This window comes from Echiichthys vipera, assembly GCF_963691815.1.
Source record: "Echiichthys vipera genome assembly, chromosome: 17".
NCBI classification, from domain to species: Eukaryota; Metazoa; Chordata; class Actinopteri; order Perciformes; family Trachinidae; genus Echiichthys; species Echiichthys vipera.
Genome location: NC_139842.1, coordinates 4,608,657 through 4,623,178, shown reverse-complemented (window position 1 = coordinate 4,623,178; position 14,522 = coordinate 4,608,657). Strand labels below are relative to the sequence as shown.

The 14,522-nt window shown below is 40.7% G+C and overlaps 2 protein-coding genes across 3 annotated transcripts in view; one reads left to right on the top strand and one right to left on the bottom strand.

Moving 5' to 3' along the window:
• Nucleotides 1-741, top strand: part of fbxl16 (F-box and leucine-rich repeat protein 16) — a gene marked incomplete at its 3' end in the record, with an annotated part of 34,880 nt that extends 34,139 nt beyond the window's left edge. Inside the window, exon 7 of the mRNA XM_083931834.1 lies at nt 593-741. Coding sequence (XP_083787960.1) covers nt 593-741 — 149 coding nt within the window. The remainder of the gene's footprint in view (nt 1-592) is intronic.
• An 8,764-nt stretch (nt 742-9,505) lies between these two features.
• The window catches only part of septin12 (septin 12), a 53,966-nt gene continuing 48,949 nt past the window's right edge, over nt 9,506-14,522 (bottom strand). For both annotated transcript variants that reach the window (XM_083931158.1, XM_083931159.1), the window contains exon 10: nt 9,506-13,952. In XM_083931158.1, coding sequence (XP_083787284.1) covers nt 13,787-13,952 — 166 coding nt within the window. In that variant the 3' untranslated portion in view covers nt 9,506-13,786. The remainder of the gene's footprint in view (nt 13,953-14,522) is intronic.

Below are 14,522 nucleotides of genomic sequence, written 5' to 3'. Positions count from 1 at the left end.
GAAAATATATGTATGGTAAGAAGAAACTAAACTCAGACAATAGTGTGTGTGACTGTTGGCCGGTCTATACTGTAAGTGTGCTCTTTATACAATTGAACCATGTTACACTGTATCTAAGTGGATTGCGTTTAACTCTACTCTGTGCAATGTTCTGGAGCCTTCTAGTGCCATCTAGTGCCCGCTCTACTGATTTAGAAATCCATGGCCTAGATCAGGGCTGCCCAACCCTGCTCCTGGAGAGCCACTGTCCTGCATGTTTTAGGTTTCTCCCTGCTCTAACACACTTGAGTCTAACGATTTTCAAACCTGTGACAAGCTTCACTGCTTGATAACGAGCACATCATTAGATTCAGGTGTGTTAAAGCAGAGAGAAACCTAAAACATGCAGGACAGTGGCCCTCCAGGAGCAGGGTTGGGCAGCACTGGCCTAGATCATGGGTGTCAAACTGATCCAGTAAAGGGCTGGTTGGAATGGAAACCTGCAGCCACACGGCCCTTTACTGGATCAGTTTGACACCCATGGCCTAGATGACCTGGTCACAGTAAAAGCTTTACACAGCTGAATGTTGTCCCTCCTACTGTGTCCTCCCAGGCTGCCCCCTGCTGACCACCACCGGTCTGTCCGGCCTCATCCAGCTGCAGGAGCTGGAGGAGCTAGAGCTGACCAATTGCCCCGGAGCCACGGCCGAGCTCTTCAAATATTACTCCCAGCACCTGCCCCACTGCATGGTCATCGAGTAAGACCACTGACCCATCCCACTGACCGACCGACCGACCGCCATACTTCTACCTTCCTCCTCCTATACTCTTCCTCACTCTTTTCTCAAATACTAGCCAGGAGACTGAACTGTTCCTACCATACCCCACCGTTCCTCATTACGCCCCCCCGCCCGTCTTTCTCCACACCCCATTGAGTAGACTGACCCACAGGCGGACAGAGAGGCAGGAAGGCAGATGATGGTACACGCCAGCCCCAGAGGATGATGGGATGGCATTTAAGCTTCATTTCAGAAGATGCTGGAGCGAAGAGCTTGGTGTGACGTCTTGTCCAACAGCAAGTTTCTTTTTCAGAATCAACAAATGGTTTTGTTTACGGAGGAGGGCTTCTCTAAAGACTTTGATGATTTTTTTTTTTTTAGCTGAATGGATACTGAAGGGAGTGACATGCGCATATCCAGATGCAGCGTAGAGGAATTGGGAGAAGGGGAATAAAGACTTTTGTGTTTGAGCTGATATGGTGGAACTCACACGTGCGCTCATACACTGTAAACACACTCACACACACATACTGTATATGGTAAGGGAAACAAATGTAAGTCCTCAAAGACCATGGGTACTGACGTTTCTATTTCCATCACTCTGTGTAATATAACTGATGTTTTTTTTTCTTAGAGGGTATCAAAGGTTCAGTTTTTCTCTTGTTTAGAGAGAGACACCATATGCCAGCTGGAGGAACAGGAATCAGAGAGAGCTACAGATGCAGTTCAGGAAGTGAATGACAGGGATGGAAACCTCTCTCTCTCTCTCTCTCTCTCTCTCTCTCTCTCTCTCTCTCTCTCTCTCTCTCTCTCTCTCTCTCTCTCTCTCTCTCTCTCTCTGTGAAGTGTGCGTCATGGACTCACAGGTTCCCGTATTTGTGGGATACCACCACTTTTTTTTCCATTTCTGTGTCTTATCAGAAATACACGAGAAAAAAAAAGGTGAGAGAATTTGAAAAACAACTGTTTACATTTTTGTGTTGGAGTTGATCGGCTTATTGTTTCAAACCCTTCCCAATTCTTCATTTTTTCTGTACACATTATTTAATTTACAGATCTGGAGGATAAGCTGTCGTAAACTGTGAATGTTGTGTTTTTAAAGGGGAAATGTGTCACTGAGGCAGCGCAACATGAACAAGCAGTCAGTCAAATAGAAAGTGGAGAGCGTGCGGAAATCGTCTGACTTTAATACTTGAGTGTTTCTGCTGAGGATACAGTGCTTTTCTCTCAGATGATGAATCGAAAATAATCCTGGATAGAAAACAAGGCGACAGTGACAGCGATGACTTCATATTTCGGGACACAAACTCATAAATGACTTCAGATTTGCAAGCGACCTTTCTGTTGGGGAGGTCATTTTATCCAAATTCTTTCCATCTTTTAAATGCTGATAGAAACACATGATGTTTAGTGTTTGAGTTTGAACATAAGTGGTTCTGAAGCTGCTAATGCTTTGTCAAGGTCAGGTTGCTTCAAAGGTAAAAAGGGAGGCTCGGGGATTTCAGTATTTAATATTATAGCAGTTCTTACAGTGTCCACTACTAGCCAGGGATAAACATGAAAATGAGCTAAAGTTGTTGTTTTTAAAAGATAATTTAGTTTGTGGGAATTATACATTTTTCCTTACAAACCCAGAGTCATATAAACCTAAGAATGGCCTTTTTACGTTTATGTACTGAATCATGTTTAGCCTAGCCTAGCTCAATTAGTTGATGCCAATGGGATCACATAACAGCTCCTTTCAGTCCTCAGCCCCACAATCCATGGCTGGTCTAAAATGTTTTAACCCACAGTTCATTATAATGTTCCTTATATCACTGCAAACAAAGTGAGTTTATATGAAACTTAAAACTGCAAATTGCCTTTTGAAGGCAAACACATAAAATGTGAACAAAAATACAAAATGAGATGCCATTGTTCATCTTTTGTTGCTTTTTCAACCCGTTCGCATTTTATTTGTCCACTGTCCTGGTGGGGTATGTTTGATGTGACAACAGTTGTCTTGTTGAATGATAAGTTTTCTCCCCATGGTGCGCAGCATTTTGCGGTATAGCCTTTCAGATGTGCTTAGTCCCCTTCTGAGTCGGGAGGAAATAGGCTCATCCAGGGTTAAAAGCCAGTGCTGATCTACTGAAGGCTCCGGTTTTCCAAGCAGCTTCACGGAGAGCATGTAATATCTATATGGGGACAAGCGCAGCATACACCATCTCAACTCTAAATCTAAATTACTGATAGAATAGAAGGAAGTTTAACTCAGTGTCTTAAAGGATAATTCAGGTTTATTTCAATGTGGGTCTTATTTCAACAGCTACAGTCATTGGTTTCTTAATGGTAGTAATAGAGTTGTTCCAATACCAATACGAGTATATGAAAAGCCCTCGATACTGCCTAAATGCTGGTATTGGCTAGTAAACAAGTCTATGCACCCAACAGATACCTTGTAATTTAGGCTCCCAGAAAATAATTTTAAATTAGATTTTTATATGTTCTATTTTCATTCTGACCGACTGTCAAACTCGATAACAAAACAAAGTTCTATGGCATTAATTCTGTATGTATGTATGTATGTATGTGTGTATTTATTCACTTGTTCATGATATCACATCCATACAGGGTTAGCAGTAACCAGCTGTAAGCTGTAAAGAATAATTTGATGTATTGGATTGGACTTGGATCAGCAAGTTCTGGTAATTCAGGGCGCACTCACACCTTTGTCCTTCTGCACCGGGCCAAAACCGTTTTTTCAGCCAAAGCCTAGTGCGTTTGAGCAGTGTGAGTGCACCCGCTCCGCACATAACTGCGATCAGTGTGCTTTCAACCCTTTGGTGAATAGAGAGCACCTTCTAGTGGTTTCAGAAAGTAAAGAAAGGGCTTTATGAAGCTTCATTTGGCCATCACTACTGCAACCACAAAGCTACAACAGAAAGACATTACTGTGGCAATCAGATGGTCACGCAGGTTGTATATAAACCAACAGGCTAGTCAGTCTTACATGAAAGTTGTAATAAATTATATTTTTTCTTCTTAGACTTTAGACTCCACATCTGTAAACTTAGCGAAGCTAGGCTAAACTCTGTTTTCAACATGCCTTTGTACGGCTACACTGACACAAAAAGGCATCAGAAAGTGTCTGACTCTGGGTAAGAAGGCAAAATAGTAAAGTTTCCCATGAACCAAAGTATTCATTTAACATGGAAATAAGTTATTAATGTTACAAAGGAGAGATAACTTTAAAGCCAGTGGTCGTGTTCTTTCCCACGATCATCTGATATAAAAAGGAAATGAGCCACTGTGCTGCTTTTTGCCTCTTGTGTGTCCTCAGATGTGCTGACTGCCAACTGAAGGGATGGATCAGTGTCAGCCAGTATTAGGTTGTGCCAAATGCATCTGCAGCAGCGCATCAAATGTGGCAGGTTGCCTCTAGCTGATCGCTGACTACACTGAAACGGACTGTACTGTACGGACATGGCAGACCATGCATGTTTTTAGTTGGTCTGCGTTGTGTTTAAAGAAGGCTCATTTTAGAGGTTGTTCTGAATCTCTTCATTGTACATAAGTATATTTATTTATTTATCTATTTATTTGAATTAATTTGTGTCTTATTTACGTGGTTTATTTATAAGGAAATTTTGTTTTTTGGAACTTTGAAATTTTGGCCTGAGTTAGTTGAATTCATTTGATTGCTGGTTTTGTTTTGTTGTTTTTTTTAATTATTTTTTTCTGACATTTCAGACCCCTCTGTGAAATAATCTACTTATTACAAATTTAACACACACTCTTTTAGACAGCAGTGGCCATTAACATCATTAACACTGACTTAAAGTTTTTAAATCGTCATAATGCGCAAGAGTATATTTTCCTCTGTGCAAGTGTTTGTCAACTTTGTATTGCTGTTGGGTCCATCATAAAGAATAAGGGGGCAAACAGTGGTGAAGAGTTATATTTACTCATTGTCATTGTCCTGAATGTGGAAATACAGAGTATGATATACATAAAAGCATTTGAAGTCTGAGACTGAACTCTGTCATTGCTAAGCAATGTTTACACTGTCTACTAAGATGACAAAGGGCAAGATCTTGAAAGATAAAGAATCTATGGAAGCTTATTTCTGACAAGACTCATAAAAAGAAAAACAAACAAATCCAGCAAGCTAGCTTTAGCGCTAGCGCACTAGCTGTGGTTTGGGAGAGCTTAAGATTTTATTGGAACTTTATGGTGACATGATACATAAAAGACAACCACAGGATGACAAGAATACTGATTTTGTTATGACTGTAAATGTCCACCCAAGTGGTCACTCATGAACAAATACACCTCACTCATGAATAAATGAATGCTTACTTGATAAGTGCTCACTACTTTTCCCTCTAGGGCTAGTACCACACCTGGAACATAGAGTTTCATTGTTTTGATTTTTGTCCTACTCTTAATTATCAATAATTGGCTGCATCTTGTACAATCCTACTAAGGTTTTGGTTTGGGAAACTTAAGACCATAGACTGTATAAAGAATGGACGTAGCATCTAAGTCGAGGTCCGTTCTCTCAACTTGATCCAATCATACTCGCCTATGGGAGTCGCCATCTTGCCAGACTTTAACTCCGCCTCATTTCCTCTTACCAAAAAAGGGCATTGATGTGACGTTTGGGGGAGGGACACAAGTCCATCTGGCTGACGTTTACCTCCGAGGGGAAGTGAGGGCCAGCGGCTAGCTGTCACTCAAAAGGCCGCGCCCCTAATTATTCAGAAACTTTAACCTCCAATAAAAAAAAACTAGCCTGGAACAAAAAAAAAAACACCCTCCTCAGTGTTGTCATGGAGATATGATCTAAGCATACATATTACAATTATTTTTTTTGTACCAGGCCTTAAATAGGTTTAATTATGCTATGAAAATGGCCTATTTCACATGGCTGTCAAAGAGAAATTGCTCTGTTAAGAAAATAGTGGCCACTCAGAGAACTGCAGTTTTTGGCATTTTTTGGCATCAACCAGGAAGTCGCTGTGGTTGGGGCTTGCTTAAGACCAAGACCCTCTTTACACTTGGTTGTAAAATGAGTCTTCTGTGATCAAATCACAAGTAGACAGTGCTGAAATGTAGTGTAAACGACCGTTAAGGCTACATTCATATTACACGTAAATATGTGGCCCAAATTTGTTTGCTCTTGTTGGACAGATCTGATTTTTCATCTGAGTAATGTCGACACAAATCAGATAAATCTGATCGAGTATGTGGCCCTAAATCCGAATACATATATATATATATATATATATAATCATTGGCTATGCGATTGCTGTGAGTACGGTCATTTCTGAATTCATGTGTGATTGCCCACATCACGCTTCACCGAGCAGGCGCTGATCAGGGTGTTCCACCTAGTTCCACTAGTTCTGGCTAGTCCTTCTGATTGGAGACTATGAGGATATTAGCAAGCTAGCTAACTAGCATACTTTAAAGCAACACTCATTACAGAAAAAGAGCTGAACAGCAGCCTGTTGGCCAGTGGAAGCGCCTGTCCCTCCGCCACACTGTCCTTCGCTGGGAGGAGAGCAGACAGTCAGCCGCTCTGGAGAGCAGAGATGGATCTTCAGTTACCGGCTGTTGCAACGGTTGCAGCAGTTCCATGTCTGTGTTAAAGTGTGGCGTCTTTTGTTGTTGTTCCAACACACGTGTGTGACGTCATTGGCTGCGCGTGAAGCGGTCAGGTCAGAAATCCTTTCACACCATAGCTACTTGTGAAGAAAACAAAAAATGTGTCCATAATGAATTGATGAATCACTAATTGGTCTCAGCCCTAACAGATGTGTTCTGCACAAACAGCTCTGCTTCTGCACTCCCAAACCCTCACTCCCAATTTGATGGCTGATCTTTTTCAGTAGTTTTGCTTTCAATGAGCTTCCAAAGGATTCAAATGTAAGTTTCTTATCATGAACTCTGACATGCACAGTCCTACAAACAATTAACAACAATCCTTTCTAAGGTACATTCTCTAAGGTATACAATGCCGTTCACTTCTACTACTGTCTACAGTCTTTGGTCTACATCTGTCACCATTTTGTTACAACCCCTGTACAGCACAACTTTAAGTAAGCAGTAAAATAAATACTGACAGTTTACTGATAATGTTGAAATTGGCAGAATTTGTGTGCTCTTTCAATTCCAGTGTGTTTAGCCAACCTGTGCCTGTACTGATATTACTTTGACTGAAGACCATCTTTGCACTAATGACCGGTGGCTTTTGTGCTTTGGTACCTGCAGATAATTGGGAAAAAAAGAAGCACTGACTCATATCTATACCACACCAGCATGTCTGGTCAACAGGGCTGGACTGGGACAAAAAAAATCGTCCTTTGCATTTTGGCGCAGACCGGCTCACCCGAACTGATCACACAGATGTAAGATAACACAAATATGAGTTATATACACTGGGGATCAAAATAAGAGAACAAATTATAAATACTTTATTCTGAAACACTGATTTTTTTACCGTTCAGAATTATTATTATTATAGAATATCCACTGTGGACTAGCAAGATTTTTTTTTAAATAACCAAAGCACTTTAACAAAAACCTTTATTTTGTGGGGAAAAATCAGAGAACAGTAACCATTGTGTCAGAAAAGAATATTTAAACAATGTTTTCTTAGGGCTATAGGGTTAAAAAATGAATAGGAAGTGTAGAGGCCCTTGCTTTGAATGAGGGTCATCCCTTTGGTTATCTGACAACCTGTTGTCGCAACGTTTCAGTCACCTTAGAGCGGCTTGACATCTTGCAAAGTAACCAGGAGAGCTGCCAGATAAATAGGGTGTCCAACAATTAAGTCAATTGTCTCCAGGTGCAGATGATCACCACTAACTAGGAGGGATCTGAAAGTGTTCTCTGATTTTGCTCACTGTGATAAAGGTTTTTGTTGAAGTGCCTTGATATTTAAAAAATCATGCTAGTACAGCAGTGGTATAGCCACAGCGGATATTCTATCAAATTCTGAACGCTAAAAAATATGTATGAAGAACTTGTTCTCTAATTTTGATCTCCAGTGTCTACAGTATATCATTTTATATGAGGTCAGGGTTCGATTTTTTTCTTTCAATGGTCCAGCCCTGGTTGAAAAAGGTTGAAAGAAAGTGCCAGAGCCAGATGTAGTCAACAAGTGGTTTGGATGGTGTGTAAAGTTGTTCACATGCATATGTCTTTATTTTCATTGACGAGATGAAATGTTGCCTAAAAGGATGGATCTGGTCACAATATGTATTATTAGTTTTCCTGCAGCTCTTAAGCAAATAAAATGTAACGTTGTAAAGTACGGGTTGGACTAAATAACAGACACATTAATTACGCATCCAATGACAATATGTACCTTTGGACAAAAGACTCTTTACTATACAAGGTCTTTTCTGGAGCTCTCAACCACATCCGCGTACAGGATCATAAAGATCACAGTGTATAGTATATATACTTCAACAAACCACCACTTACAACAAATGTAAATGGTGAGGACCCTCACAAAGCATCTTATCAGGGAGAAGGAGGGATTAGAGTTTAAGGGATTCTTCCAGCCAACAGAGACAATGAATGGATAATGAGAATAATGCTGCAACTTTAGACACTGGTAACCCATTAGGGACAACTAGAAATGTCCATTCAACACCTCCTCAGCTGGTACAACCTGAAGACATGAGACCCTGAGAGGAAGACTAGAGGGGTATCTTCAAATCTAGTGATTTTTAATGAAGAGTTTTTCAGATAAATTGAAGGATGAAGCGTTTTTTTATGTGTTGAGGAAACTCAATCAGCTTGAAATGCATCATCACAAAGCTAAAAACAGGGCTGAGAGCATGCAGGAGAGAACCTGACACCGATTACACTGTGCAGACAGAGGCTGTCTGTAATGTAAAACAGTGTCTTGCTGTTATTTGAATTTGTCTGATGATTTTGGTGTTGGTCATTACCAACAGACGTTCTCGAATCTCGTTGTTTTGTTGCCGTCTTCGTGTAAATCACCCTTCCTGCTCACTGTCGGAGGTTTGTTTTGCTCTGATGTTTGCTGACGCGTATCATAAACGTCATAAAACACGTCATAAATTTCTGAGAATCGACCGGAGAATGGGCAGCTCTACTCACACAAGCCCACTCGAGGTTTACCCAGTCTTTGTACCCAGAGCTGGCAGGGTGAAACTATATTAGCGTTCACACATGCAGCCCTACCATATAAATTCAGGTTTGCAGTGCGTGTGTCAAAGGGTCTGTAACCTGTTACAAGATTGCTAAGATTCCTTTTTTACCCCAGGCAAAACCCAAACCACTACTACCATGCTTGTATAATACCAGGTTTTTCTGCACGTCAGTTAGTTTGTGGTGAATTTGAATTAAACACAACCTTTCTTCTGAGACTAGTACAAATTGGCATGAAATAATTAAGGTCTTAAAACTAGATTTTCACACCCTACCCCTTTTAAAGTCAGGGCCACAAGATGATGTAATAATGCAAGGGCATCCTTTGCGGTGTGGTTGCATTTAATGGGGAAAATACCCTAATACTGTACGTTTGCAATCAATCAAATTGTCAAAACCAAATATGTCAAACTTCTGGCATTACTTATATTGAATAACGTGCAAGTTTATTGTGGAAATCTGGATGACACACAGGGGTTCCTTTGAGGCCCCTAGTGGTCTGGGGCCCCGGAAGAGAGGCTGTGGGAAAAGCAATAGGGTAGCCTAAGGTTAATTACAATGACTTCACACTGGACTGAGAAGGTGACAAGTATTTAATTGTAAATCAACAGTGTTAACATGTGTATCATTAATACTATAAAAAAACAAAGACAATAATTATACAGGAACTGTTAGTACATGCTGAGTATAAAATACAAGGGCGGGAGGTTGACAGAGAGGTTCAGGATATGGAGCAAAAGCTGAGAGGTAAGAGGACAGTAACACTGACATGCTGTCTGTGGTCACAATCAAAGTGAGTTTGGTCTGTGGAGGGTCTGGTGTCACTGTGGATCATGGATGGCCTGTTACCAGTTAGTTAGTAACCAGATGTAGCAACAGAATCAGGTGAAACCAACACTAGGTCTGATTATGCTCAAGTGTCACCATGTTTCCACATTACGTCACACTGTGTATGCTATCGTATTAGCATGGAGCCTACTCTCACTTAGATTATATGTAGTTACAGAAAGGAATCTATTCAGCTTTTAAAAATATATATCTTCATCTTCATTCATTCACAGAAAGACAGCTGAGCATACTTTGCCATCTTGACTTTAACAATTGTTTTGACACGCCATCGCGTAAAATCCTACACTATATATCCTGCTATACAAGGGTATCAGATGCCTTTTTCTAGCTAGCTACTTGCAACATTAATAGGAACACACCACCAGACCTGAACCTGGTCCGTACCTGCACCTTTAATGGGGCTGTGCTCGCAATACTGGAAAAGAAGTTGCCTCCACATGTAAAATACCCATGTTTTTTCCTGGCTAAATGCACTAATATGCACATGCTGTCGGACCGGCTGTCAAAAGAGCTAACAGAGAAACTCATGCTGCTATATTAAGTTATGCATGTTGCATACAGTCCTTTTAATACCTGACCTGTACTGCCCAAACCTGACCTAAAGCTATATTTGCTTTATTACCGACTACTAGCTGCTGGGCTAATGCCCTGCATCAGCTACCATCACTGCCACACACTGTCTCTTTGGATCCCACTGTGCCGCTCGCAACATATAAGTTGTAAATGAGAAAAGATGCAATGATTATACCACATTAAGCCTATAATAGCCAACACAAGTATGTGTTTTTTATGGTTTTTGCGGCAAATGTTCCATGGTCCGTTTCCGGTCTGCAGCCAGAAAGTCGAGCACTACTGGGTTTTGATATTTTGATAACTGAGTTTAACGTGTCTGAGTCAACATTACACTTCTACACACTGTTGTGTACCTGCTTCCCTGTGGCGAAAATGTCTATGATGATGGAAAATGTTAGTATTTCCATCACAGATAAACGCAAAACCAAGGCACAGAAGGTCAAACTCCAGCTCCAGCTGCTCAGTGAACAACAGCAGAGGACTGGCAGACATTAGGAATGTGCACAGAGAAAGCATGCTTACATAGGTGTCCTCGGATAACATCTTCTTTTTAAATGTTTTGAATCTGAATTGTAAATGCAGAAATGGAAGAAGACATATTACTGAAGGAATATCCTGCAAATTGTCACTGAAGCACAATAGACAACCAATGAATCATTACAGAGTATACTGACATGGCTGAACACGGCCCATGCTGGATAACGAAGATACAATGAAGGCAATGCTCACACTAATGTGGATCAATCTAAAAATGCAATACCCAGTGTGCGATTGTGTGATCAGCTCCATTGAAACACAGAATAAGGGAAGGAGTCTGGCGAGACTCAAAGAAGCTCTACCCTGCTGACACCAGGTGGAGAGAAAACAACCAATTACACACCTTATCACATGATGGCACTAAAGCACATTTTTGTCAAATGTTGGTTTCTGCTGACCTCTAGTGGTCTAACTTCTCTCTGCAGTAAGGTCTGAGTGTACTCCAGGGTGTCAGTACACAGGGGCATCACTGCAACAGGGCAGTGACACACTTCAAAGGATAAGTACCAGGGCCCGCATTTACACAACATGTTATATCACCACTAGGAGGACTACTAAATAACACTAAGAGTGTCCAAGACCAAGAGAGGCCAACTTTTACTGAGGAATTGGGAGAAGTCTTTAGGTAAAATTAGTTGCACATGATAAACATTCGCCTCCTGGTCACTTCGATTTGGTGCGAGCGAACAAGTGAATAAAATAGTTGCTTTTGGTAACAAAGCTTCACGTTGAGTTTAACTTTGTTGAACTTGATCACGAGATATTGTCTCGGCAGGTGGCGGGGTTGATGATGTCATGTTTCATGAAAATGCGATTGGCCGGGTCTCTGTCAGTGGATTCTTGATAGAAAGACTGTAGGAGGTACATTGCCATGTCCACATAAAGACTGTAAAATCAAATGCAGGCTAAGTGTTACTGACTATTGACTAGTCAAGTATATTTGCAGCTAATTATAAGCCTCTTCCATGTCAATGTGTGATGCAAAGTTTTAAAAGTCGGCGTACTGAGGAAAGTATTCATGGACTACTGTTGAGTGATGCACCATGTACGTCCGACAGCTGGTTGCTCTCAACCGTAGCCATGAGAAGCAGAGATGCTGAGGGTGCTGCAGCAACCCCACCACTAGGTCACTGAGGTTTGTTATTACTGTTGCATTGTCACCCATTATATCCTTTGTTTAAATTAATGTGAGCATCACAAGCTTTCCAGATGGTTTCCTATAATATTTGTAGAGTGGTTCTATTGATGTGTTTAGGCAGGAAAATTTGGAATGGATTCAGATAAGAGTAACAACACATATGTGCAGTGCCGTTATCTCGATTTCTTCTTTACTGTGTTGTTTTTATACTGTTACACATTCTTGCGGTGCTGTTAAGGTGTGATTCATTGCGTTGGAAGTGCAAAATCGTTAACGTATTTTGCACAAAAAACATTGTGAAGTGTTTTATTGGCTAAATTACAAAAGCATACTGCATGCGTAAATCGACTAAGCAAGGAAACCCCATCAGAAAAACGCTGTGAATCTTGCAAGAGGATCATAACGCAACAGGTGCAGCAGCCTCATCGATCCGTCCCCAAATTCACGAAATGAAATATTCTTATTAACACCCATTGTTTTTAATGAGTAATGTACAAAAAAACAAAAAAAGGAGGCCCACCCAGGGAAGTCAGAAGCCCATCCAATATGTTTCCTCTGGCCACAGGACTGCAGAGTTGCAGTCAGAAGGTAATAGGATAAAATCCGCTAAAAACTGAAATATCATACATGAAAAACGCAACTAATTATAAAAAAAGAACTGTAGCATACATTTCACCCGTCAACTACCCTATCCTAAACCTGATCTCAGTGAAATGTGAGAATGAGACTTGATCATGCTCTTGCAAAGTCAATGACACACCTTCAGCTATTGGATTTCATGCTGAGCATTTATCGTGTGTAACTAACGACTTACCCTATTAAGTTTGGATCTCAAAATGAAGGACATGCTCATTTTATCCACTGGGTGGAGTACTGAGCACTATTGTGAGGTAAATACTTCTACTAGTGCATTATGTTCTCAACTGATGACATAATAACTAGTTTTATTCGATCTGTGTCAAGTAATAAATAGAAGTCAATTGCTCCAAAATGTTTTTAGGTGTAGTTACTCTTTAAAAGAGACAGAGGGCGGAGAAATTCAACATTTATCGACTGTTTTGGCACTCAAATGCGGCCTACGCGCTTTAAAAAAAAAAGTCTACATCTGTAGAAAACACGAGGACACCCATATGTCATGGTTGAAAGTGTGTGTGTGTGTGTTTGTGTGTGTGTGTGTGTGTGTGTGTGTTTGCGTGCTGACACCACTGGAATTCTTCTGGTTTAAGTCTTCCCACCAGATGTTGAACCCGCTGCAGGGATTTGCTCCCATTCAGACACAAGAGAATTAGTGAGGTTGAACAATGATGCTGCGTGATAAGGCCTGCGCTGTCCACATACTTTTGGCCGTATACTTTACAATTCATACAGCCGATACGAAGATGCTTAGACACCACTGGGGGGACTTGTGTTAATGTTTCCTCTCATGCGCTCCCCTGCCCTGTATACAGTGTACGTCACCGTCCTTCCAGAAAATAATTGAGCTCACATTTCTTTCACATACATCCGTATTTGATGCATTTCTTATGTATTGTGTAAAAACAGAATTTCTCATTTAAAAACAATCCACTAGCTTGTCCCATACAAGAAAAAAAAATAAAACGGAAAAACAATAATAATAAAAAAAAAAAATTCTCCATCTCATTTTTTTATGAGGGAAAAAAAAAGAAGTGGCTTTCTTTTTCACATCCCTCGTTCTGATTGGCTGAAGAGCATCAGCATTCCTCTGGCAGGTGCAGGAATAAGGAGACCGATGTGCAGATCAGAGGTGGCTCTCTGTTTCGCATGTGTCAGCAGTTCCGTTCTCCAGCGGCCGGGTGGACAGACCCAGTTCACTGAAGTTCATGTTGCTCTCGTTGAGCCGTCGTACGCGGTAGGTCTCATAGTGAATGTTGTGTGTCACGTCTTTCAGGTCCTGCAGGTGAGACCTTTGCAAGAAACACAAACAGAAAAATTGAACACTTGATATTGATTTTGCTGCCCATTGATCTGATTCAGGTTAATCCATTACAGTCCCATTGGACCAGGTGACTACAAAGCCTTCTCTTCTGCCACAATGGTTACTGTTCTCTAATTTTCTTTCACAAAATAAAGGTTTCTGTTGAAGTGCCTTGGTTCTTTAAAAAAAAAAAGGCTTGTTCAGCAGTGGTATAGCCACAGCGGATATTCTATCAAATTCTGAACAATCAAAAATAACAATATATCAGAATAAATGAAGTATTATGACTTTGTTCTCTAATTTTTACCTCCAGTGTAAAGCATGTTTTCTAGTAATCCAATAAGTAAACAGTATATGAAATAACCACATGGTGTTTCCTAATCTTGTACACTTCTGTGTGAATTCAATACTCAACAGATGTAAAGTACTGAAAAGTATCTCAACTTTGACCTCCAAAATCTTATCAGTTCTTCCTTGAGTCCAAGTGGACATTTGTGCCAGATTTGAAAGAAATCCCTCTAGGCGATCCTAAGATATTGCGTTTGCAAGAGTCGGATGG